Raw genomic sequence first — 27,686 nt, 5'->3', positions numbered from 1 at the left:
ACCAAATACTAAACATGACTGCTTTATTTGGACATTATATGTTTTTTTCCAATACTTTTGGAGCCCTGAAATGGGGGGAGTATGTTTAAAAAATGTTGTACTTTCTAAATGGTGAAACCAATCTGAAAAAAAACCATTGAATTCAAGCTGAGAATCTCTACTTTGACCCCATAGTAATGATGTTTGATTTTAAATCCAAACTGTTGAAGTATAGTGCTAAAAGAAGACAAAATGCTTCCTCTTTCCAATACTTATGGAGGGCACTGTAAGTGAAATAATTGAGTCCATAATGTGAAATGGGAATTGGAATAATCTAAATGTATGGTTGAGTAACTGAAATGGCACTTGATATCAAGTCATTGAAACAATGACAATAAAAATATGTCTTTTCCATATTGTCATGTCTTTTGTTTGATGAATATTTTCAGCATTCATTTCATTGATGAAATGAACACTGGCTTGCAGTAGTACGGTAAGAAGAGCCTGGCATGAATTCATGTTGAAATGGGCCTATGTAAACATCAAGAATGTTTGCCCCCACACATTTGGCGATCGTTTTTAATATGGAAATTCAAATGCTAATATTTTGTATTACATTGTTGTTGAACTCTTCACAACGTTTGATCCAGCCTGTAAAGCATCACAGGCGTGCTGCGTTGGACTGTCACCTTCTCGACATTAGCATTTAGCAGAAATGTAATCGGCTTGGCCTTAACAAGACCTGTGATTGGTTGTTACACATCTCCAGGGCTTGGCCTCGTTCAGAATTGTGATGTTAAAGTGGGTAGGATGCCCCAGTGTTCACCACTACTCCTCAACCATGCTCTCCTCCACCCGTCTCCTTCAGGTATTTCTGGGGTAGGAGACGAGTGGTAGTGAAAAGCAATAGTAAAAGTTTTGGGACACAGCACATGTTTCCCTATTGAAACCCATGTTAAACGTTATTCCATCTGACCAAATAAGACTGTTTTGGAGTGTGATTCCGGTCGTCAGAAGCATATTTATTTTTATTTTTAAAATACATGTCATGCATGCGTCAGTGAGTATGTGAACCCGATACAGGTCTGAAAAACACTGAAACGCTCCTCTACTTTATCAATGAACTGTGCCTGCATTGGTGCGACCGATGGAGTCCTCTCTTTCTCTCTCTCCCTGTGTGCTTCAGCGTTTTGCTGTTATCGGTATTGAGTTAGTCTGAAGGTCAGCTTTATCTCTGAAAGCCATAGTTGCGGCTCACAACGTCATTGTCACTGTTCAGGCACCCAGACCTGCTAATTGCCACCACATTTGTGATCGCTAACATCTGTGAGACCCTCAAATCACTCTACACACGTCATATATGCCCTTTAAGATAAAAACTGAGAGACAGAAGAAAGAGAGCAAGAGGAGGATGACAGAGAGATAGAGAATGGGAGTGTGGGGCTCGATTGAAAAGAGATTTTAAACTGAGTGGAAAAGCATGCAAGAGGAAAAAAGAGAGACGAAGACAATGGGCTTAAAAAAGTTTTATTTAAAGGTGTTTACATGTTTCCTATATCGGTATGTGGTTTGACCAATCCCAACCGTTCGCAAGTGGCATTCAGGTTCACGATGCAGTTCATTACTATATACAGTAGGTCAGAGTTGAAAAGGTTCATGATTGAGTGATGGTAGCGTGGAGGTAACGCCACAGCAGTAGCAAGCTAACTAGACTTTTTCACATGTTTTATTTGAGGTATTTCACCGTGAAAATACATCCACCAGGGGGCATTGTTGAGCATTGGATTGATTGAAATGGATAGGCAATATGTTGTGTAACAGTAGTTCATACCTGTGTCTTGTCTCCCGGCAATAGGCCCTGTACAGCCCTGTATGTTACTTTATTAATTATCTCCATCTGGTATATTGCATTGCTCACATTTACCGTTATTTGTTACATTGCTTTATTTTAGAACCTTATTGCTGCATATAGATTCACCTGGGGCTGATTCATACTTCTGATGTAGTATAGCCTCCAGCTCCGCTTCTCCCAGCTGTGGTCCACAATCCGGTCCACCGAAGTCCAGCTGTGGAAAATCCATTTCGCAGAGGAGATCAAAGATACATACTGGCTGTTCCACCGTAGGGATCCCCCGTCTGGATTGGGAACTGGCATTGCTGCTGCCTCTGACCCCACCTGCTTCTCCGCAGAGATTGTTACCTCTGGAACGAAAACCGGCATCAAGAGACCCTCACGAGAATGGATGATAACCCTTGACCGGACCTTTACAGGACCCCTCCGCATCAATAGACCCCTATTAGGCTCATCCTGTTTCATCTTACGAGCCAAGCTCCTGGTCTTAGACCCCTCCTCGTCTCGTGCATCTCCTCCATCCGTCTCCTCTGAGCGGTACCTGATTTTACTGGGCATGGGCTCTAGTATGATGCCACCAGGTAGGGTCAATTCCCATTTCTTACGCTGGCGTCGAGGCCGCCACTGTGGAGTTGATGTCTCTTCTCGTTTGTACGGGAACCTACCACGGCCTCTCTTGTATCGAATCCCACTTCTGAAGCTCGGAGCGGTGTACCCAGGTGGAGTTGCAGGTCGGGGGAGGGCCAGATTCCAGTTCCAGTCTCGAGTTGCTCCATTTGTGAGCTGATATACATTTTATATTTGATTGTTTTGACTTTTTTTATTCATTAGCAGCCCAAGGATAGTATTATTTGAGATTTGTAGATGACGCTCGAGTCAAGCTTGCCTTGAGGTTCACTTTCAGACTTGTTGAAGAGAAGTTTTAATCATTTTGAAAAAGTCGTGGCTTTTGTAATAAAAGCACCACATTTGGCACAGAGCAAGGTCTTAAGGAGCATGTTTACCTATGGGGCCATCACAGATTTTCTCTTATACCCCCCGTGGCAGCCTTTTACAAAATGGCCACCAATATTGCTTTGGGACCAAGACCACACTCATTTTGAATTGCCATACTGTACCTAAACAGATTATTGGTGCGGTAAGACCAATTATGGTTTATAATGTTAGGAGTGTAGAGAACACAAACATTTGACAAAAGTATGTCAGGTATGTGTTGAAATACATGTACTCTAAAAATAGGGGTACCAAATCTGTGATGGCCCTAAAATTCTCCCTAAGACCTGCCCTTGCTCTGTGCAAAATTTTGTTTTTATTTTGTTTTATTACAAAAGGCACAATTCCTAGGAAATGTGGCCCCCAGCTGCCCGACTATTAGTCTCGTAAGTCATTCTTTCGTTGATATACACATTCTTTCCAAAGTTCAATGCTAAACATTTAGCAAATCAAATAGCTATATTTAGCTAGCTGGCTGTGTTTACAGTTCAGCTAATTAGCGTGTTAGCTTGGATTTAGCAAAACTGTAATGCCAGCCAGCCCCACTCGGTCGCTTGCAATTGAATTCACCCTGAGAAAACCAGAACAGGAACAGCTCCTCTCATTACCATCCTCATGCTCCCTTTGTGTATCTAAAGGTTATCAGAGCCACCTAGAAAGGTGCTCAGTGGCCAAGACCCTGATCTTATTCTCAGCATCTCGCAATTCAACCTTTGTACGAAGTCATACGAACAAGACAATCTCCTTCAGGGAGACAATAAGGAAACCCACTCAGGGAAGGAAGCTAGGTTTGAGGGTGAGACAATACACTGCTACAATACTTGAATTATAACTCCCTTATGAGATGGATTGTCACATTGGCATGTGTTATGCCATTCTCATGACAAGGTTATGAAGGCTTCATGGCATAGCACTTCAATTACTCTGAAGATAGACCACCACCATAATTGGCACCCCGCAGTTCGAATATCATCATAGAGAGACATATTGCAGCACTTCAGTCAGCCTCAGAGCGTTTACACACACACATGCACATGCACACACACACATTCTTGCTCGCTGTTAACAGACGGCTGGCTGGTGACGCACTGGTCTCTTGTCACAGTAAATAATCTGGGAGGAGGTGTGTCTTTATATAGCCAATAGACATGCATGTATTGCAATGCAGACTTAAACTGTACCTTCCCTCAAACATGAATATACAAATGGACAAACACAGGGACATTTTAAAACAACAGCAGTGTAAGACCAGTACCCTACAGACGTAAAGTGAACCAAAATAGTGTATTTTGGAAGGATGTTAAATAGTGAAACCAATATCCATAGAACAGCTATGGTAAATGGTCAAATTGCACCACCTCTTGGGCAGAGATGCAATGCTGCTAGCTTTGACTGTTATAGTGTACTGTGTGTGGTGTACAAACACCAGCTTCTTCCTGTTTCAGCATTGATTTATGTTCTCTGAGGTTGAAGATACATTTCAGGAATTTCAAAGCCATATTCCTCAGCAAGGAACCATGAAGAATTGGGAAATCGAAATGATTGCTTCATATAGCATCTTTAGTGTGTAGCACCAGCATTTGCGGACAACACCGAATACTAGATCATTAGAACTAGAACATTAAAGCCACAATCCATAATTTGTTGAAGCCGTTTTTTGGATTATTTTAATTCATGACATACCCATTGATTCTTGAAGAATATATGTATTCCTTATGAGCTTAATACAACTGTTTTACCCCATCATAACCCCAAAAGGCTGTTTTACTCCAATGTTTACAAACAACAGGAACGTAAACACACAATACAGTTGTTTCAAAATATGTTTAAATCTCCCATATTGATTTCAGAGTCTGTCAGGTCTTGAACACTTCAAAAATAAAATTGACTACTAATTTGTGAATACTTAATGAACGTAAACTAACATCAGTGAACCCAATAACAGTCTATAGGTCATACGGTATATACAGTGCCCTGCGTAAGTAATGGGACAGTAAAGCATGTTTTCTTCTTTTGGCTCTATACTACACAGGTTTGGATTTGAAATCAAACGATCAAACTAATATATGCGGTTAAAGTAGAGATTCTCAGCTTTCGTTTGATGGTATTTGTGTACATATTGATTTCACCATTCAGAAACACCTTTTATGCATAGTCCCCCTATTTCATGGTATCAAAAAGTGATAGGACAGATTCATCAAATGTCCAAATTAAGCACTCTGTTTAGTCTTTGGTCGAAAATCCTTAATGTGTAGCCTGTGTAGTTCTGCCGGTGAAGTCTTCTGTTTGACACGTTCACACCAACTCCTGGAGACTTTTCCTGATCTGTGGGTTGTTTTGGGCTTTTCTTATTCATGGTGAGCTTTGTCATTGACTGTAGAAGTCTTCTTTGGCCTACCAAGCCATTTGTGATTTCTGAGCTCACCAAGGCTTTCTTTCCCTTTAATGATGTTCCAAACTGTTGATCTTGGTAGATTTCTTGGGGGTTTTCATATATTTCATATATTTCAACCTCATAACGGCTTCTCTGACTTTTACTTATGTCGCTTTGGTCCTCATGTTGACAGACACCAATAGCAGACAAAAGGCAAACGCAAAGCCTAGAACAATACTACACATTGACAGCTCTCTTATGACTGCACAAATGATGTGACGGAACACACCTGTCAAGCCAATTTGTCCCATCACTTTTGGGTACCCTGATATAGGAGGACTATGCATAAAAAGTGTTATAATTTCTGGATGGTGAAACTAATAAGTAATATCATCAAATAAACGCTGAGAATCTCTACTTTAACCTCATAGTAAATGTTTTTGTTCAAACGTTTGGAGTGTAGAGCCAAGCAAGGCACTGTACATTGGGAATACCACTGTCAACCAGTAACATTTAGTACCACCAGGGGGCAAGCTAAATGATATAACCCCCTGTAAAGCAAATCAAAACAATGTGTGTGGAGAATTGTGGGGTGTGGATTCTGTAAAAGATTCATGAGTATGTACTGTATTTTTAAAGCTTAGGGAACAGATATGAAAGCCTACATAACCCATCTGACCAATAGACCAGCAATATACCAGTAAAGCTAACAAAAAAGCTCTTTCTGTACATTTGGAGTGCTTCAGACCCTTGGAAGAGGAATCTCCGTAAGAGGTATCTTATAGAACAGGTTATGGTAATGAATGATAGGCATGTTTGAGAATGCTTGGCTTGGCAGGTACTTACTGTACAGTGTGTTTTGTTGGGTGGTTCTTTCCAGGAAGGAATAGGAAGGAAGGGGTTTAATTGATAAGAAAGTAATGAACAAAGCCTCCAGAGCACACTTACTTTAATATCGCTATGGTGTACACAACATTACTATATACAGAAAGAATCATGCAGAAACATATATACAGAAACAGAAACAGAAACATACAGAAATATACAGAAACAATCATGCACTTGTGTAGCATGTACACCCACATCCAGCATGTACATAGGCAGTAGGCACACATGCAAACACACACGCACATACACATACACACACACACACACACACGCACACGCACACGCACACGCACACACACACACACACACACACACACACACATGCACACACACACAAGTCACCACGATCAGATAGTTTACTGTGGTTTACTTTATATTTGGGGGGATAGCATTGCATTCTGCGCTGTGTTTGTGTTTTGCAATAGGTGATTTTGTGGTTGTTTTGTTTTGAATGTTTTGTAATTTGGTTGACTCAGTAGATTGAATGCTGTGAGTTTTTAATGTGTTATAACAGGTAAGGGAACTAAGCCTCAGGACCAACTGGTTTTCTTTGCTCTGCTCTTTCAGGGCCAGTTTCCTAAAAAAAACATAATTGTTTAAAAAAATATTATTAGTGGATATCAGCCGGTTCTTACAGAACTCTGCATGCAGGGTTTCGATTGGGTGTTTGCCCCATTGATTGAAATCTTGTTTTGTAAGTACAATAGACCCCACACCTCGCTGCCATAACAGGAGGGAACAATGTGCCAAGTTTTCTACGGAATCGTGGGTAATTGTGAATTTCTGTTCTTCATGTTGCCTGATCTCACTAACTGATGTAGCTGAGATGTTGGTTCTTGTTTGATTCTGACTGTATTACATCTGTGCTCGTGTTCATGTAACATCCCAACTTCAAACAGTTGCATCGCGTGGAATGAGAGGCAAAAAAATATCCAAAAAACATCTCTTTGATGAAACGGTTCTATAAATGACTGTTGAAACTCAAAGGTGCCATATATAACCCCTAAGAAATGTTTTTTCTTAGTGTTGGGTTTTATTCCCTTTTTCTGTTTACTGCCAGGGCCCGGGTATGGCAGTACTGCTCTAGCAGGTCCAGGCTCTGCTGTAATCCCTGTGCAGTGGAAGACGGGAGCCCCAAATCATCTGCATAGAACAGTGCTTCTGTTTCATAATAATTTTGTTTTCATAATGAGGGTAACACCAGGAGCTGAGGATTTCTCTATTATAGTACCAAATGAATTTATGTAAATGTTGAATAGAACTCTCTCTCTCACACACACGCACGCGCGCGCGCGCGCGAGAACACACACACACACACACACACACACACACACACTATAATGCTGTGATAGTCTTTTTGGGATATGCTGCGACAACTTCTCATTTGCACAAATCTGTTTTGGTAATGTACCCAATGCGCTAAATGAAAGGAGGGGCAACCTATGCGCGCCGGAGGATTAGATCCAACGCATTCGATTCCCACTAGTACATGAAGTGGGCCACACTTAACTTTTCTGGAATTAAATAGGTCACTGCGTTGCAGCGTTGCAGAGATGCCACACAAAAAAAGAAGCCATGGCCATCATAAAAAGTCACAGGAGGTGAGTTCCCCCTTTAAATTACCTTTACGCCCATTATAAGCTGTAGCCTATCGTTGTTTTTCAGTAAATATTAGGCTAGATGTGTGCAAGGAAAACTCCAAGGCATTGGTTAACTGCGCCATCCACAAATGTGTAACGGTTCTAAACGGACGTGCATTAGTGGATCCGGCCATGGCTTCAGGGATGACTATACGCATGTTTTACCCCACGTATCTGGCTCTGTTGACATAAGATACATCACAACTATATTAACGAACGTTATACAATTTAGAAAAATGCACTTGCCCTCAAACTGACCAAGAATGTGGATGGTATTTGACACTTTTAATTACGCATCAATTGCGCAATCCCGCCCATCCAACCCTAAAACACGCATTGTGGTTTTTGAAGGATAGGTATAAATGCAGCTCAACTCTCGCTATCATTGATGCGGAATGCGGAAGCGGAGGACTCGGGCAAACTTAATTAAAAGAACAATTCAATGCAGTATAATGCAAATCTTGCGTCCGTCCGCACAATAGACAGTTAGGAGAATCATCAGTCTACATAAGGCTATTTGAGCTTCACGGGAGTGGCCCTTCATCGGAACGCATAGAAAGTCATTCTGCTGAAACAACACGGGAGTTACAGCCAGCCACACAGGTTCAGGCAGCATTTGTTAGTGCGTCGCGCTGTCCCCCATGGCGTACGCTGCGTATTGGATGAGCTTTGTGAGTATGGCCATGGGCCACCAATTTTTGATCCGTGTCCCTCGGGCGAGATGCTAAAGTGTCAGTCAATCCGCCTTTATCCTAGATAGCTTTAGTGTAGATACATCTCTTTTCATTTCACTGTTAGAAAACAAACAAACGAGACACCCCAACTATTGTCTTAGTTAAGTTGATAAACCCTGCATTGAGTTGATGTATTACTTATGTAATAGGTTGTAAAGATAGACAAGAAGTCTGTTGTAATAATGAGTTATGATATGTTGCATTGATGAAGGGTTGGGCCACATTTCTTGGCAGCTAGTTGTAGGGTGTGTGACTATTTGACTTCAGATATGATTAAATACAGAGTTTATTAGCTTTCAGCAATTGCCTCGATTTCCATAGGTAATGAACCTTTCTTTGTCATACCTGTTGATCATTCTGTCAAGAGCCTGATTTGAATAAATCGGTTTGATATCCAAATAGTCATGTATGGTCATGTATGGTCTTTTGTAACTGTCTGTACTGTATGGCTCTTGAGTTTTAGACAAAATCATGTCTTACCTCTTCACAAAGCTAACATAAAGCATGTGTATATGCCATTTAGCATAATGACTCGTTTGTGACAAACGACTTAACATACTGTAGAGTAGTTGACAAGAGACTGTCTAAGTCTAGGCGCATGTGCTGGCAAACAATATGCATGAAATGGGTAGTTATGTCAGGGAGAAATGCTGAAAGTTGTTTTGAATATAGAATAGAATAGAATAAAATATTACTATTTCTATAAATGACAATGTGATGTAGGTATGCTGTGAGGTATTACCAAATACTAAAACTAGTAGTAACCCATCATACAATAGGTGGATATGACAATTTCCTTACAAGACCTAGGTGGTCCTTTGTGGCGACGGACCTAGGAAGTATCCTTCAAGCGTTGCAGTTTTGTGATATAAACACAGCCAACAATTCTTTATGTGCATACTGTATTATCTCTTCTCACACCATGACTGTTGACCTCTTGTGATTTGTAGAATATTCGTAAGACTGCAGATGTTTTTAATATTCACATTGTGTGTGTGTGTGTGTGTGTGTGTGTGCGTGTGTGTGCGTGTGTGTGTGTGTGTGTGTGTGTGCTCTCAGCAGAGAACAGCAGTGCCTACTACACATGCAGACCAGCAGGTGGATGACAGGCCTACAACTCGTTCTGCTGCTGCTGCTGCCTCTCATGTTAAGGTAAGACCAGGTATTATGTCTCAATACCTGTTTCTGTTGGTACAGTAGTTCGCTCAACCATGCTTGCCTGATAAGTCACTTCGACTTACAACTGAGGTCCAGTGTTATATTAAACTTCACTTCGGATTTGTAGAGGGATAGACTAGATTTCGATGCAGACTCTAAGGTGTAAAATACCATACCAATGTGCAGAATACCATACCAGTGTGCAGAATACCATCATTTAGTGTATGCATGCTTCACCAATTCTCATTATCCACATAATCAACCATTACGAATCAGACTCTTGATTTGGGTGGTTTGATAATGCTTTCATAATAATAGTGACTTCTGCTGAAGTCACATGTTTTTGGCTCAGTTTGTGTTTTTCTTCTTCTTGTTATGTCTTAATTTAATTTCCTGATATAGTTTCAGCATAGTTTGGGAGTGGAGAGTATCTTAGCATTGTAATGAAAAGATCTTCTGTCCTGATTGCTTTTACCAGGCAGGAAGAGCAACTTCAGAGGTTTGTCATCCTCTGGTGGTGAAAGAGGTATGTGCTTAGTCACGAGAGAGAGAGAGGGGGATAACAGGTGGTCAGATCACTCATTCAACCAGGCCACTTGTCTCGGTGTTTATACCTGCTATATCCACCTCAGTAATCCAGTTTCACAGGGCTCTATGGGACTTAAACCCCTTTTTTAATTGGGTGTTACTTCATCTATAAGCGATAGGAGTCAAACTCTATTAACAAGACCTGAATACATGGAACAATCTAACAGTACTCAGGTTATGTTCAGTATGTAGTGGCAATATTAGCTTATGATGTGGGCTCGCTCCCCATAGGTGTAATTAGTTCTATCCTTCTCTACTTCCCTTCATAAGTACAGATTTGACAGGGGTTGATAGCCCGTTGTCCATATGACTTCCACCTATCCAGCTCTTTTGCTATTCTGTGTTTATGAAGGAGAGGAGACAAGGAAACACAGATATGTCTTATTGTTTACCAAGTCAATCTCTAGATATGAATACTATGATATACCCACACAGCGTACACATTTAATTGATCGTTAGCTGTGGAGCATATTTGCGAGTTAAAAACCTATAGATATTTCCAGAAGGGGTTTTGTAAAGTGAGTGGTTCTAAAGAACAGAAATACAAAAAAACCTGTGTACCTGTGAAACGGAGACCCCTTGCTAGTTTATGGGACTTGTATGAGGTAGCAATTGGCAGTGATTCCAGGTCTGGTGACAGAAGCAGTGAGGGACAGTGATGTAGGGCATGTGTCTAAATATAGTGAGGACCTCGTCTTCAACAGGGGGAGTCTGGTTACACAGACACGGCCCAGTACTCTCCAGAGAGAGCTTACTGAAGACGTCCATGCACAGCAGCCTGCCCCCCGGGCATGGTGTGGCACTTATATTTTACACACTTTTCCCTTGACATACACACACTCACACACTGGTAGACACATCATGCTCAAACACACGCCCACGCACGCACACGCACACGCGCACGCACGCACGCACGCGCACGCACGCACACGCGCGCACACACACACGCACACACACACACACACACACACACACACAATTACATGTATTAAACATGGTATATCATATCATATATCATATATCTGTACATTTGTATCTGTACATAGGGTGTGGCCTAGGTTGTATCAGCTGGTTTAACAGGCTGGTTAAGCTGACACAACACAATCTCTAAGGATGTGTCTGAAAGTGTAGATGTGTGTGCCAGACAGTGGTGTGTGTGTGTGTGTGTGTGTGTGTGTGTGTGTGTGTGTGTGTGTATGCGCGCATAGTCATGTGCATGTTTTCATGTGGACATTTTTAATTTGAAATAGGCTTCTCAGGTATTATTAATTGAAAGACCTCTGGTTTTCCAGCAAATGCAAACATGCTCTGGGAATCTGGTGGAATAGTTATTTGGCTCTGGAGTTTTCAGAATTAGGGCACTTAACATAAAACATAATTGTATTGGTATTTTGTAAACTAAAGGTTTCCCAAAAGTTCCAAAAATGGTTCCAACATTTCCAGTATATTCAGGGTGCATTGCATTTTCAGAAATCAAGAACATATTCCATAACTACTTCCTGGAAACCTAAGAGACAACACTGGGTTACCTTGAATTCCCCATACTTCCCATACCGTCACCGAACAGTATGTGACTGACACAGAAACTGTGTTTGATTTACATTTACATTTATGGCAATTAATAGATGTCTTTATCCAAAGTGACTTACAACAAATACATTTGACTAAGCAAGTTTGATGTTTTCATTCATCTGTCATTCTCATTAGATGTGTTCTGCGCACATCTATGTGTTTACACATTCATGCTTCACTGACTGGTGAGTTCTGTATCATATTGCAGGTACCACAAGAGTTCTTTCACAACCTCAGGCACGTGGACTTTTTTTTATGCTTGTGTGAGGATCATATGATGTAATGGGAGTTGTGTGGGTAGTGGAATTTATTGGCCAATCTTTTACACTGTTAGTGTCAGACCTACACCTATACCCAGAGGACCAAGGACAAGGTCCCTGGTCTCAGTATGTGTCTGTAGACAGTTGTGTTCTTCTGGAGGCTTATTCACACAACAACTGAGAGTATATTTCAATATTCACCCAATTATTCCATTCAGCCTTCCATATCTCCTCTCTGCTGTAGGTAAACCACAACAAGCTCCTTCTATCTCCATGACTCACTCAGAGAGACTGCATTGTTATATAGCCTGTCCACCCCGCCCAAGGGCTACCCACAGGAACACTGGGAGAGGAGCTCTCCCAGCAGTTTGTAATTGTTGCTTCTAATGTCATGGTCATTATGAGAGAGAAATGGTTGGTAACCTTTGATTTTACAGCTGTTTCAGCTGGTATTTACCTGTCGACATGCAAGGTTGCCTGTGAACTTTTCCAAGTTACACTTGTGAAGACATGTCGCTTTAATTTATCTACAAACAATTTCTTTGACTATATTTTAATGTATTTGAAGCGGATGTACTGTACTGTATTTCAGATCAGAAAGTGGGCAGTCTAGACTAGGGGTACAGTACATGAATAAAAAAAAAAACATGTTACAGATCTTAACACGCTGTGTTTTTGTTAATACATACAGTATCACATAAGCAATAAACATCAGTGTCAAAGTTGATGGCATAGAGTCAATGAATTCAAGGCTCCGAAAAGGGTAACACCCATTCCTCCAGTCTCACAGAGGCATTTGGTCTTTCATCATGGTCTTTTGCATAAGCGACACCTATTCCCATACTCCATGGTGCTTTCTCTCTTGCTGCGTAGGCCTACATGGTTTTGACGCTCTGAAATCAGTGCTGAGCTCCCCCAAGCATTAGAACACTGTTATAATTTTTGCATTAGCCACTTGTGGCTGTGATAACACAGTCAAGATGGTCTAAGTTGAACTTGGCCTCACTTGGCAGTTGGCCCCACCCTAGTATACTCCTCTGCACAATTAGTTAGTCATGTTGCTTGCACAACTTATCCTGTTGCCCGGTGGTTGTGCAGGCTGTATATCTCGGAATGAGGGTGTGTGCTTGTACATGTTGATTGATTGGTAGGTGTAGATATGTGTGTGTGCGCACCCTGTGAGGGGTTTTGTCTTGTGTGTGTGCGTACGGTCTGTGTGCACTTTTGCATGAGTGAATGTGTTTCCGTGTGTATATGTTTGCTTGTTGTTGAATGTGTGTATGTGTAATATAGGCCAATTAGCTGACGCTTTTATCCAAAGTGACTTACATTGCAGTGAGTGCATACATTTTTCAGTATATATGGTCCCAGCGGGAAGTGAATGCCAACTGAGCCACAGAGGACTGTGTGTGTGTGTGTGTGTGTGTGTGTGTGTGTGTGTGTGTGCATTTTGTAGGTGTGTGTTGGCCACCATACAGGGATATATGTCCTGTCCTGTAATCCTGTCTCCATTTCCTTGAGAAGCGGTTCAGATGTGCCCGCCCCCCCCGCCAGATGGAGGGTGTCACATCACGGTCAGCATCCTTCCCTTTTTAGCCATACCCCTCACTATGTCTGCCTTTGTGCCCTCCCCCTTTCCAACTAACCCTGCCCCCTGCTCTGCTCCCAGCTCCTCCCCCTTTCCTTGTCCCCTCCCCCCTTTCCTTGTCCCCTCCTCCCTTTCCCTGTCCCTCCCCCCTTTCCCTGTCCCCTCCCCCCTTTCCCTGTCCCCTCCCCTTCCCTGTGTGCTGGGACCATGCTGTAGCTTAGAGGCTACAGCCAGAGTCTGAGACACATCCATACACATACACACACACACACACGCATACAGGCAGACAGAGAACATGGGCCAGTTGCTCAGCTGGATCCGAGCTCCTCGGGACAATCAGGCCCTTCAGGATGTGGCCGTGGAACAGCAGGTGAGGCTTTAGAGTCACTCTGCTGTCAGGGTGGTGTGTGTGTTTGTGTTTGTGTTTGTATGTGCAACTTTGAGAGAGTGTCCACCTGCGATTTGTATGTCAACAGAGTTTGCATTTGTGTCCGTGTGCATGTGGACATGTCTGTGTTTGTGAGAATGAGAGCTGTTTTGTGTGTGTGTGTGTGTGTGTGTGTGTGTGTGTGTGTGTGTGTGTGTGTGTGTGTGTGTGTGTGTGTGTGTGTGTGTGTGTGTGTGTTCAGTAGCAGGCTTATATGGGAAGGCACGTCAGGAGGAAAAGTTTTCTTGGCGTTAATCCAAGTCTGTCATGGTTCTCTTTACTGAGCAAGGAGGAGGAGTGCCCGGGCAGCTGGAATGTGAAAGCTTCTCTGTCTGAGTCTGGGAACAACAACCAGACTCTGTATTAAGGATTAGTCTGTATTGTGATATTAAACCAAAGACAAAAACAAGGGCTGTGTGGTTCATATGTTACTCAGAGAAGTGTTGCTTCCTGTTATGTCAGTAGTACAGTACTGTATGTTGATAGGAAGCATTGGAAGATGATAGTTTACAAGTTTACAAAATGGGTTACTGTGATTTTTACTGAGTTTTTGTGTGTTTCATGGTAGGTCTTGTGTGTTTGTGTACTTATGTCTCTATTTTGTCTTAAGAATAAAGTGTGTGTGTGTGTGCATGTATGTGTGTGTGTGTTGGTTTGTTTTAAGAATAAGTGTTGTGTTGTTGACATTTGCTAACACCATTTGTGTTTGTATGATGTAGCTTTGTGTGTCTGCATAAGGTTTTGATGTTACAGTATACATTTACATTTCACATTTTAGACATTTAGCAGACACCTTTATCCAAAGCGACTTACAACAAGTACATTTGTCTAAGTAAGTGAATCATCTACACATCAGTTATCATAAGACAAACAAATCTATGCTAGGACCAGGAGCCATTGGCAGTCACAATGCTATTTACTGTAGAGAAAGTGTATAGGGGAGTAGTGGGGATGAAGAGGTCTTTAGGAGGGACAGTCAAGATGTAACATGAAGAGATGGGTCTTCAGTCTACGGTGGAAGATAGGTAGTGACTCTGCAGCCCTGACAGCAGTGGGTACCTCGTTCCACCAGCGGGGCGACAGGACAGTGAAAAGCCTTGACCGAATAGTGTGACTGCTGCATCCACATAGAGGCGGCTGTGCCAGTTTGATGCTACAGTTTTAGTGTGTGTGTGTGTGTGTGTGTGTGTGTGTGAGTGTATATGTCTTTGTTAGCAGAGTGTTTATGTTATTGATGGTACTGAATGTATGTGTTTAAAGGATGACCTTGTGACTTGGTGTGCTGCAGGATCAGATATGTCTCTGTTGTGGTTTTGGGGGATAGATTCTTGGCTCTGCATCGGGCCAGTGGCCCAGGCCTGCCTGGGTCATTGTGAACATACTGACGGTGCACTCTGCCATCCCTGCTCAACATCATCTGAAACACTCATCCAGACCTGGGTCAAACAGTATTTGAAATAATTCCAAATGCTTTAAGCATTTACTTGAGCCTGCCTGCAGTGCCGTATGGACAGGGTTTGTACTTTTGGGACCATTTAATTGGTTCAATTGCACCAGGGAATTATTTCAAATACAATTTGAAGTTGAACCCAGGTCTGCTGTCATCAGATAGACAGGAAATGGCCACAGGGGAAATGTTTGTGCTGTGCACATCAACAACGTGTTGCATTTAATAATGACAAATGGTGGTGCATTAGGGCTACTGCTTTCCCAGTTAATGTCCTCTGGAGAAGTCGACACACTTTCTGTCAAACATATGTGTTAGCAGCTGGATGAGTGGAGTGTGGAATCTATACAGTATGTCATGGGTGACACGTGAAACTTGTTTTTGCACTGCAAACTGCTGTCAAATGTATTTTGGTCTATCCCTGTATTTTGCATATCAGCTGTATTAAAAACCCTGTATGCCACATATAGGCAACTCTACACTCAGAGTTGTACAGAACATATGAACAATAACATGTAGGACAAAAATGATATACTCATAAACATGTCTCAAGATATGTCCTTCGAGGGCTTGTACTGCAGCTAGAATGATGATTGAATCTCTTGTGTGCAGTGTATTGGAACATTCTGTCTGTGTAGAGTTTACCCATGTACGTTTTACATGGCTTCTACGTACAAGCTTCTACATGCGGTGTACTGTTGTAGTGTTGACATTTTTGGTAGTGTTGTTGTGGCCCACGTGCTCTGTATTGATCAGAGGGGACGGAACATGTGAATGGAAATGGGTGATATACCCTGAGGTAGGTGTGTGTGTGTGTGTGTGAGTGTCCTCTGTAGTGTGCGTGCTTCGTACATTACATATGCATTTGTTTTATACTTTTGTTTTGTACTGTGTATGTGTACTGTGTCTGTGTGTGTTTGTATGTGTACTGTGTCTATGTGTGTGTTTGTGTGCGTCAGAAAGAGAGTCCAGCCGTCAGATTTCTCGCTTCACTGGCAGCTTGGCTTGAGCTCGATTGCTTATCCAATCAGCATGCTCAGTGGCTTCTCACGCGGCGGTTATATAAAAGCACCTCTGGGATGGTTTCCAGACCTTTGGGCTTACCTGAGAATGTGTTTCTGCAGTTGAACACATTACACGGCGGCTTTTCATTCGTACATTTGTTCTCCTGTCTATTTCCATCTGTCATGGTTGAGGAGAACCTTGGCTCTGTCTCAAACCGAATTAGAATATTCATAAAATGGGCTCTCCTTCCCTTCATGGCCGTGGATTCCACTATATCGCATCCACTTGGTGTGTCCTTATATACAGTAACAATACAATACCAGGGATCGTAGAGGAAAGGAAACTCTAGGGAGGAACGATTGAGACACAGGCCCTGCTATGTTTGTTCTCAACGGTCAGGGATAGGAAGTGTCCTGTGCTATCACACACTCGCAGCGGAGTGGTAAAGTGATATCATCATTAAGCTGCTCAGTGTTAGTTTTCCCGTAAACACGAAAAAAGTGTGGGGGGGGGGGGGACGCTAGCTATGAAATTCTAACCACTGCCAAGCAAGCTAGTGAACATTATGAGCTAATTCCTAGGTGACTAATTCACATCTAACCTTTATTATTATTATATTGTATTGGTTTATTAGCAAGTCCCTTTTAGGGCTTAATTATATCTGCTACAGCCACTAAATAACTTAATGACAGCCTTTTTCAACTGATAACCATGGCTTAGGCTAATGCTAACATTTCGTGTGAGGGGCCTCAAACTGGTTCAATTGTTTAAATGCTAAATGTTTTGATATTAGGCCTATATGTTTATATCTGTCCAAAATGGTTGGGCCTGAACAATTATGAGCATAGTGTGCAACCGTCTGCTAGGGTAAACAAACTGCATAGAATGTACAGCGCTAAATATAGTTCCATGGGCGGTACAGAGACATACAGCTGGGTAAAGGATACCCAGAGTTATCACAGAGAGAGAGAGAGAGTAGTAAAGAGAGTAGGAGTGAGGGGAAAGGGAGTAGGAAAGAGAGTAGGAGTGAGGGGAAAGGGAGTAGGAGAGAGGAGAAAGGGAGTAGGAAAGAGAGTAGGAGCGAGGGGAAAGGGGGTGAATGAGATGAAGGGAGGGGGAAGTAACAGACAGGTAGAGCGAGGGAAAAGGGTTATAGGGGTGGGTAGTTGGAAAGGGGGTAAGAGAGAGTGACCAAAAGAGAGAACATACATGTGTTGGTAGAAATGACAGTAGATTTGATCTGGGCGTGCACAGTGTGGTCTCATTATGCTTGTGTCTCGTTGCTTGACACACATGTCGGTGTACTGTATGTCACGTGTCCTGGGGTTTGTCAGTGTGTCTGTGCTTAGTACATGTTCTTTGAAGGTAGCACCACAACGGCATTGGCATTCTTGTGTGTATTTAGAGTGGCCTTAACACTGACATCAAGGCTATTGTACTTACTGTTGTTTATGGGGTACAGGCACTAGCCACATATAGCAGGCTATAAGGGCGGGCTACAGCTAAAGGCCAGTTTATATCTATTGTTGGACAAGACTTCCCCCCCCAAACTGATTTTGCAACTTCCTTTTCAAACTGACTGCCCATTTAACGTATGTGTTAAACACACATGTTGCCCCTAATTAATTAATCAATCAATCAATCACATGTTATTTGTATAGCACTTTCTGTACATAAATGCAATGATGCTATGCTAATGACCCAATATGAGCAAATGTTCTTGAAGTCGTTCTTAATGAGATCCAAGAATCTTTCCCCCCCAAAACCACAACGGAGAGATGTCTGATTCTGCAGCCCACCAAGTCACAAGGTCATCCTTTAAAAACATACATTCAATACCATTAATAATATAAGTTAATGTGCACACATGTGTTTGTTATAGGGCCTTAACCTTTAGTAGAATGATATAGCTTTTGATACAAACAGAACGTTTGAAAGACAGCAACTCATGCTTTCATTGAAAATGTCATGAGGAGTAATGTCAGTAGTGCTCCACAGTTTGCAGTTTCCCCTTGTTTGCCTGATGGACCCGTAGGAACAGAACTTGTGACTAGAACATGCCTGACAGACCCATAGGAACAGAACGTCTGATTAGAACATGCCTGATAGACCCATAGGAACAGAACTTGTGATTAGAACATGCCTGACAGACCCATAGGAACAGAACTTGTGATTAGAACATGCCTGACAGACCCATAGGAACAGAACTTGTGATTAGAACATGCCTGACAGACCCATAGGAACAGAACGTCTGATTAGAACACGGCCACCAGCACTGATTTGTTCCCCACCCAAATATGTAATCTGATTGGTCAGCTCCTCTGGGAGGGGTGGAGCCAGGCTTGGCTAAGCACTCAGTTGTCAACAGGGATAAGTGTTACCAGGAGTTACTGAGTGAATTCTACCAATCCAGTAAAAGCATACTCACACATATACACACATACACATATACACACACACACATATACACATATACACATATACACACATACACACATACACATATACACATATACACATATACACATATACACACACACACAAACTAAAGTCGGTGGACTTCTGTGTATTATTAGAGTCAGTAGGGGGGAGATAAAACGTTACTTTAGGAGATTTATTCTACGGATTAGTTTTTCCCACAACAAATGTAATGGACCAAATGCCAAGAGCAACAATTACATAACACACAGAGGGGTCAGGGGTTTGTTTTAGTTTTCTTTTTTTTTAGATAAAATCTGGTGGGAGAAGTGCACACAGAATGCAGACCATTCAGCTCACAATGCCCTGTTCCAATACCATCCCCCCTCTCTCCCCCACGCATACTGTGGCATGAAGACATCAGTTTACATACTACTTGTGGCCAACGCTACAGAAGTGTCAATCTCAGCAAACAACTCACCTGGGTGTGAGATTGGCTGGGGTGAAAACGTTCTCCAGTTCCCATGTGTCTGCAGTGGTTGTGTAACATATCAAAATGTCCTTGTGGACATGGACCACCCAAGACAAGTTCTGCTTGAATTGACTCTGTCTTTGTCTCCTATCTGGGCGACACCTCTGGGCGTTGTTGTCTATACCTTGACTGAAGACTGAACATCCCTGTTCTGCTCTGTACTACCATTGTGTCTTTGTCATGGAAACGCTTCCAGTTGAAAACATATTGTGGTTATCTGACCATAGTTATGTTTAACAAAGCCTCTGGGACAGGTAGTTTGTATAGAATCATCTACTGAATTAGAGTAAAACTTTGTAATGCTTCACTTTCTACTGATTTATAGTTAGGTAGTCATTCTGTGACTACCTGGGATTTGTGCTTATATATCCATGCTGTTGACTCTGTAGAGTTCATCAATAAAGGTTTGCTGTTTAGGTGGACCTTTGATGTATGATAATCATACACTCATAAGGTCAAAGGTCAGCCCGTCAAGGCTCAGTCACCATGTGAAATGGGCGTTCAAGTAGGGGGAAGATTTCCTTTATGAATTAGCGGCTGTCTGATTGTGTTATGTTCCAGGTAACATACAATATACAGGTGAAATGAATAGTACATATAAGGTGAAAGGAATAGTACAAACACTAATATTGCAATATCTCACACAGTTAACAGCATAATTTGGTTTTATATATATATATATACACACACACTCACGAAACACTTTATTAGGAACACTATACTAGTAGGGCCTCCCTTTGCTCTAAAAACAGCCTCAGTTCTACGTGCCATTGATTCCACAAGATGTTTAAAACATTCCTTTGAGATTCTGGACCATGGTGACATGATTGCATCATACAATTCCTGCAGATTTTTCAGGTGCACTTTCAAGCTGTGAATCTCCAGTTCTACCACATCCCAAAGGTGTTCTATTGGATTCAGATCCTGTGACTGGGAAGGCCACTGAAGAACACTGAATTCATTGTCATGTTCGACTTTTGCTTTGTGACATGGTGCATTATCACGTTGGAAGTAGATGGGTAAAGAAGATGGGTAAATTGTGGCCATGAAGGGATGCACATGGTCAGCAACAATACTCAAATAGGCTGTGGCATTCAAGCGATGATTGATTGGGCCCTAAGTGTGCCAAGAAAAACTTCCCCACCCCATTACATCACCTCCACCATGAGAAGGTGTACAGATGTTTCTAATAAAGTGCTCAGTGAGTGTATATATATATATATATATATATATATATATATTTATTTTTTCCACAGGGTTTCCATCCACTTTAAAGGTGTGCCTTTATTTAATGCTGACTTTGTTAATATGTCACTTTAATCTTTGTTGAAGAAGTGAACCTGAGTTCAGTCTGTTTGTTTCCAGTGCAGATAGTAGTGACCTGACTACTGATTGTATTTGACTGAAATCGATTCTGCCTTATAGTCATGTCTGAACACGGATCGTTGTTATCTGGACAACAGTGCATAAACAGTGCAGATAAAGTGCAGTTGCTACCTATTCTATTCACCTAATAGTGGACAATATTTGTACAAATTTTCTCAGTGCTAATCTGCCATTGGACACTAGGGGGCACCACATTGCTAGACGCGCCCCTCTCTGTTTAAGCCTTTAACTCTCAGATGTCTACCCATCAAGGTTTCAGACCTCTAGAGAAAAAACATAGTTCTATCTGAGAAGTTACCGGTAAACAAACATTGTTTTGTGGTATCGAGACACTGAACTTTTAGTAAATCAATTGAACCGAGGCTCATGACGCCCCAGGGAATACATACTTACTGTAGCCATGAGGTCACGTCACCATGTTTTTTCACACTCTTACATAGTTATTGGCTAATGTCCTGTTGCTACATTTTCCTTTGTTTTCAGAGCAGTTAGCTAAGGCCTTTGAAGCTCGTGTTTGGGAAGAGTGAGCTTGTCTGTGCCTGTGTTTGGAACACCAGTATTTTCTATCGACTGTTTTCTGTAATTTTCTCTCCCTCCCCCCTCTATTTATGTCTGCCTTTCTTTAACCCCCTTTCTCCCTCATTCCCTTCCCTCTCTTCCTCCTACACTCTCTCTCTCTTTTCCTTAGCATCTCTCACCACCCTCTCTTTCTCTCTCTCTTTCTATCTATCTCACCCTCCCTCTGTCTTCTCTCTCCTTCTCTGCATAAAGGGTGCGGTTGGGGCTAGAGCCTGCATGTGACTCTCTCTGTCGCTCCCTCCCTCTCTCTCTCTCTCTCTCTCTCTCTCTCTCTCTCTCTCTGTCTCTCTCTCTCTCTTTCTCCCCTCTCTCTGTTTTTAGTGGCTCTGCAGTTCAGATTCCTAAGCAGTGAGTGTACTAGACACACCCTGCCCCTGCCAAACAGGCCTGCTGCAGCAAAGCCACCTCCTCTGTCAGCTTGCCTCCATTCTGTCATGAACTACATGTGTCCAGCATTCAATACCACTCAATAGACTCTCAAATAGCTATCCTTGTCATCTCTATCAGTAGACTATTGTGTGTGTGTGTTATCAAACTGCTCCTGTGTACACATTCATTCTACCAGACCCAGCCCAAACCTTCCCTCACACATGGAAACCGACTGGTCTTGTTTATTTTCCTAGCTAGCTTCGAGATATGGGTGGGCACACAGTCCCTCTTTGGCCAATCACGCCCAGGCTGTCACATTGCCTTGTGGGAGAAGGGGAGGGGTTTGAGCCGTACTGTCCTGTAGGGCTTGTTCCAGAGGGAGGGGCAGTGGGTTTTTCTCGTGTGTGTGTGTATGTGTGTGTGTGGATGAGTGTGTGTATACGTGTGAGTGTGTGTGTGAGACACATCAATTCTGTATATACGTCAAGGATCAGGGAATTTAAGGTAACCCAGCCTCAAGGCAGCAGGAGGGAATATACACGGATATATACAGGATACACTTACACTCTAAAACCTATGGTACGTACCATTCTACAACATTTCAATATAGTTAGTATGTGTGTGTGTGTGTGTGTGTGTGTGTGTGTGTGTGTGTGTTTTGTGGTTTCCTCTCCACAAAACACATAGCATTCTAGTATATAGCGTAAGCGAGCAACTGTGGTGGTTAGCAAAGTATCTGTGCAGACTTATCCCCTGGCCACAGACTCCAAACTGTTTGTTTCACTCAGGGACCATGGGGCTTATGATGTTCACATGCCAATACATCACGAAAAACTTGGCAATCATATATCTGTACCCCGGGGAGAGAGATTATTTCCTATATGCATCGTTAGGACCAAGACAGACTGTAAGATGTTTTTTGAGGCGGGAGGGAAGTCTGTCATCAGAATGCTGCTGGACATGTAGACATGATGATCTCAAGCTTCTTAGATAATGTAAATCTTATTTACTCAGTACCAGCTATCAACACACACACACACACACACACACACACACACACACACACACACACACACACACACACACACACACACACACCATGACATTTTGATTATGTGACACGTAACTTCAATCCACTCTCAAAAACATGATTGAAGAGACGTCATAATAAGCACTCAAACATATTATGTCAATTATGCCAAATGATCTTCAAGTAGCAATATGCCATTACTCGCATGTTGGCCAACTCACTACACAGGCAACGCTCATTTAATATTGGTGGTGATTATGCCGGCATATGGCACCTATTATATCACTCTTAGAAGCCTTATAAACTTCAGGCTTATAAGGTGTTTTGTGTGAATAAGTCATTGTGTGAATAAGGGCATTGTGAGCTGAATGAAAAGGTAAACCAGGTCAGCATATATGTCCTGAGGATGACTCCTGTCAATGTTGGTTTGCATGAAAGAGATAGTGGGATAGAGAGAGATACCTGACCAGCAACATTCCAGGCCTTAGTTACAAGATAAACTCCAGGCCATAAGAATGAGGTCTAAGAACTAGATATAAAATACATAATAAGACATACATAAGACATATACAACCAATATACTATAGTACCATTGTATTAGTAGTACCAATAACACACAGACTGACCCAAACTCTTGCTAAAAGAGGGTCAGATGGTTTGATTCTATCTACATATTAGCATAGCATTAGCATTGCTCCGGTTACACACAGTACATTGTGACAATACTTCTTAGTAATGCTCTATTCTCTATATCAGTCCAATCCTGTGCAGTCATACAGTTTTACAGTAGGTGCTGTGTTGCTGTACTAGCACAGTCATTGCACCAGTCCAGTAGCTATGTTATAGGCTTATATCAAAACCTTTACTCACTATAGCAGTTAGCTGTGGAGCTAACTTCCTGTTACTAATCTATTAGGCATTACAGCATTTAGCCATGGAGCGAACTTGCTCCAGCCTTTCCACAGTGAATACAACAGTTAGCCGTGTAGCTAACTTTCTATTCCTAATCCATCCGTCATTACATTTAACAATGAGGCTAACTTGCTCCAGCCATTCCACAGTCACTGCAGTTAGTTAGCTATGTTGCTATATCCAGCCTTTTCGCGTGTGGCTGTTTGGGGTGGGGCACAGAATTAGTCATACGTTTTTAAAGCCAGCTCAGAGAAGCAAAAGAGTCCTCATACACTCTATTGTTGAGTAAGCTCCTATTCAATTGAATAGGTAAACTCCTATTCAACCTCTAGGAGGAACAACCCTTTCTGGTTACACAGACAAGATCCATCATCTACCACAGCATAACATTGGCTCTTTTAATGCTACGTTGGCTGCTCCTGTATAATTCAGTGGTACCCATTATTAAACATTCCAATGACATTTCTGTGCAACCATTTGATTGTGGCCTACACTCTTCTTGGGTGCGGCTATAGGACTCTGACTCAAGCTCTGAATGCCTTCCAAAAGTGTTTCCATTCGTGGTGAATGGAAGGGAAGTTGCTTAGGCAGTTGTTTCAACTGGTTTCAGAGTACCTGGTTGTTATAGCCACTGTATATCTATTTTGGCCAGTCTCATTAGCCTGGCAGAGGCTGGTTACTCTCCCATGTTCCCAGAAGCTGTGACGCACTGATATTGGTGTCCAGTTTATCAGCAGTGACTGTCAGCATGTTGTTTTTTTGGTTGCCACTGTAGACAGTAACTCTAGCTCACAGCTTTGCGCTGCTTTTTGCTATCTGCGTGTGTGTGTGTGTGTGTGTGTGTGTGTGTGTGTGTGTGTGTGTGTGTGTCTACTGTGTGTGTGTACTGTGTGTGTGTGTGTACTGTATGTGTGTACTTGTATACATGTTTAAGGCATCTGCATGACCTCGGGAGTTGAACTATTTGCACTGTGTGGATCCCAGTAAAGTATTACAATTGTGTCTTGACTGTATCTCTCATGGTGTCTGTGTCTGCATCATATGCAAACTAGTCTGTGAATAATTCCTCTTCAATGATATTATGCAATGTTGACAACAATACATATTCCTTCCTACCCCATGAAACAGAGGGGCAACTACCGCCCCCTTCCTCATCCCAGACCTAATTTCAACCAGGTACAACTGTATGAGCAATGAGTGAGCCTGTTTTTGAACCGTTTGTTGACTGCCATCAAATACTTGTCACGAGGCTAGCATTTTGGGCTTGGTTTAGTTCAGGCAGACCTGTTGACGATAGAATGCATGTTGTGGAATGTTGTAAAGTTGTGATCTGTTGGACTCAGGTAGACAAATATGGATACTGGGTGAGTAGGAAGGAAGCTTCGCAAGAATCAGGTGAGCAGACACGCTAATACAGAGTTTGGAGATATACAGTACTAGAACATGCAATAGTAGAATATGGTCGGACTCTAAGTGGTAATGACTCAGTCATTCTGCTACTCGCTGATAAGCAATCATAGTCTTTGCTACTTTCAGATAAGATAAGTTGCGTTGAACTGTTATTTGTTATGCTAAAACAATGTTTGGTTAACAGTTGTTAGACAGTGACAGCTACTGTAAGACATTTTCTTTTCTTTTTTTTACCACTTCCTGATAAAAGCTTTACCTCCCTAGATGTACAATGTGTGGCTACTCTCAATTTGTGACAGCTTGCAATGGTAATGCTATGCTACTCTGATAATCAGTTGGTGTTGCTAGTTTTTGTTTAGCATTGACCATCTTTCGTAAGACTTGATTTACAAGTTGTATGTAACTGTACTCTTTCGTTAGTCTTAAGATATATTCATCAGTCAGACACAGTCAGTATACTTTTGTTAGCCTGGCCTCATGATCCTATAGTAGAGAAGAATGCTGTTTAGGTCAGACCCTGAGATGTATTAGTGTGGTCGATTCCTTGTGCACAGTGTTGACATTGAGACAAAGCTTGTATGCATGTTGTGATGTTGCCTGGTACCTACCCAGTAGTTTATATCCAAATTGCATTGTGTGTTTATAAATGGACTGTATGCAATGGGGTGGACTGCTTACCTGCCTGTATAAAAGGTGGTTCTGGGTGGTTCTCTCTGTGGGCCAGCCTAACCTGTATGCAGATTACAAGTATGACAGGTGGGTTGGGTATGTAGAGGTGGACACCTTCTCATAGCTCACTTGTGAGAAAGCACCTAGTTGTGACTGTTGAGGTGCCATCCAAACAAACATGCTGCATACTAAAAAGCACCTGTTCCAAAACAACCTCCACCTATTGGCCCACTTCCTGTGCTCCTTTGTAGCTTAGTTGGTAGAGCATAGTGCTAACAGCGCTTTGCTGGGGATTCAATTCCTGCTGGAATCATATACAGTATACCATAAAATGTATGCACTTGCTATATTGTAAGACGCTTTCGATACAAGTGTCTGCTAAATGGCGCATATATATATATATATATTGATGTGCCATTATACAGTGCCCTGCATAAGTAATAGGACAGTGAAGCATTTTTTCTTCTTTTGGCTCTAAACTCCAGGATTTGGATTTGAAATGAAACAATTACAATGAGATTAAAGTAGAGATTCTCAGCTTTTTTTGATGGTATTTGTGTTCATATTGGTTTCACCATTAAGAAATTACAACACTTATGTTTTGACATAGATTTCAAATCCAAACTGTGTAGAGTGTAGAGCCAAAAATACTTCAGTCACATTACTTACGCAGGGCACTGAAGGACTCCTTGAAGTGGTCAATAATGAAGATACATCAGATGGTAAATTTGCTCTGTATAAGTGATGTTTATTGGTCAAATAGGCCTGGGAGAAACTCTTGATGACAAGTATTCAAGCATATAAGTATTCAGTCATTTCTCAAAGTATAATTCTCCTCTGCATTCACAGTTATATCTGGTTCTACGTCAGATTTAGTATTGGTATTTGCTGATTGGTATTTTCTTATGGGAGGAATCAAAATTAGCAATCATATTAGGACGCTGTAAAAGGGTTTGGGTTTCAAATCAACAGTGAGCTGTTTACATCTATTCCTTGCAGGGTATGAAGTCACATGCAGATGTGAGACCTTGACCAACTAATGAGCTATTTTTTCTCCCCGTCTTATCTTCTCCTGCGGACAACAAACTCTCCGGATCCCACGAGATAACATGAAGGAGTAAAACTCTTCTCTAGTTCATGCTGGACACCTGCATATGACTTCACACACGCAGACAAAGATGCTGTGTTCTGTTTTCAAAAGTTAACTACACTGCTGAAGCAAAATATGCTATAAAATATACTAAAATATACTATAACAGAGCAATAATATTCAAATACACCAGTCAGAATCACCAAAGCTTCGCTTCTATATTCTAGGCCTTTATTTACTTTGAGTGGCTGCCTGGGCAACAAACTCTTAAGTTGACCTATGAACTCTTTTCCCCGACCCTCTACATAATATATGTCATATACTGTATCATACACTATATGGCTTGAGTGGAAAGACTGCATCAGTGTTTCAAAAGAAAGCAGTGCCCTAGAGGAGACCAGTCATCCTCTGCGCTCAGACGTTACTGCTCAGAGTGGAATGTGTGTGAGGGTCAAGGGTCTAGTTATTTCACACTGGTCTGGGGCACATTCTTTTACCATTCCTTTGTCCCTTTACTTTCTCAACTGATACATTCAGATGGACTTCTTTGAGTTGGTGTCTGGGGTGTGCTTTTAGTGAATCAAGAGCTTAGCCAGACCAGTATACTTTAAGTTCAAGTTGGCTTCTAGTCGGTTGTATGCCAATATGTCAAAGAAGGACTTGGTGATAACATATTGAATGTCAGTGGGACAGGAAGGAAATTAAGCTCCATTAAAAGGAGAAGCTTGGTTTGTTTACACGAAAGCCACTTCCTATGTGTTCCTCATTTGCCACTGGTTGGGTTAG

General features: G+C 41.9%; 1 protein-coding gene across 13 annotated transcripts in view; it reads left to right on the top strand.

Moving 5' to 3' along the window:
• Positions 1 to 7,502: 7,502 nt before the first annotated feature.
• cast (calpastatin) overlaps positions 7,503 to 27,686 on the top strand; it is a gene marked incomplete at its 5' end in the record, with an annotated part of 46,113 nt that continues 25,929 nt past the window's right edge. For 6 of the 13 annotated variants that reach the window (XM_083667478.1, XM_083667471.1, XM_083667479.1 and 3 more), the window contains one exon: positions 22,215 to 22,368. In XM_083667478.1, coding sequence (XP_083523604.1) covers positions 22,216 to 22,368 — 153 coding nt within the window. Of the gene's footprint in view, positions 7,688 to 8,108; positions 8,398 to 9,519; positions 9,613 to 13,857; positions 13,997 to 22,214; positions 22,369 to 25,085; positions 25,127 to 27,686 lie in introns of those variants that run through there. The other 7 variants (XM_083667473.1, XM_083667477.1, XM_083667474.1 and 4 more) reach the window with 6 other exon arrangements.

This window comes from Argentina silus, assembly GCF_951799395.1.
Source record: "Argentina silus genome assembly, chromosome: 4".
Classification (NCBI taxonomy): domain Eukaryota; kingdom Metazoa; phylum Chordata; class Actinopteri; order Argentiniformes; family Argentinidae; genus Argentina; species Argentina silus.
Note: the sequence above shows the minus strand (reverse complement) of the source record. Positions and strands in the feature narration are given on the sequence as shown.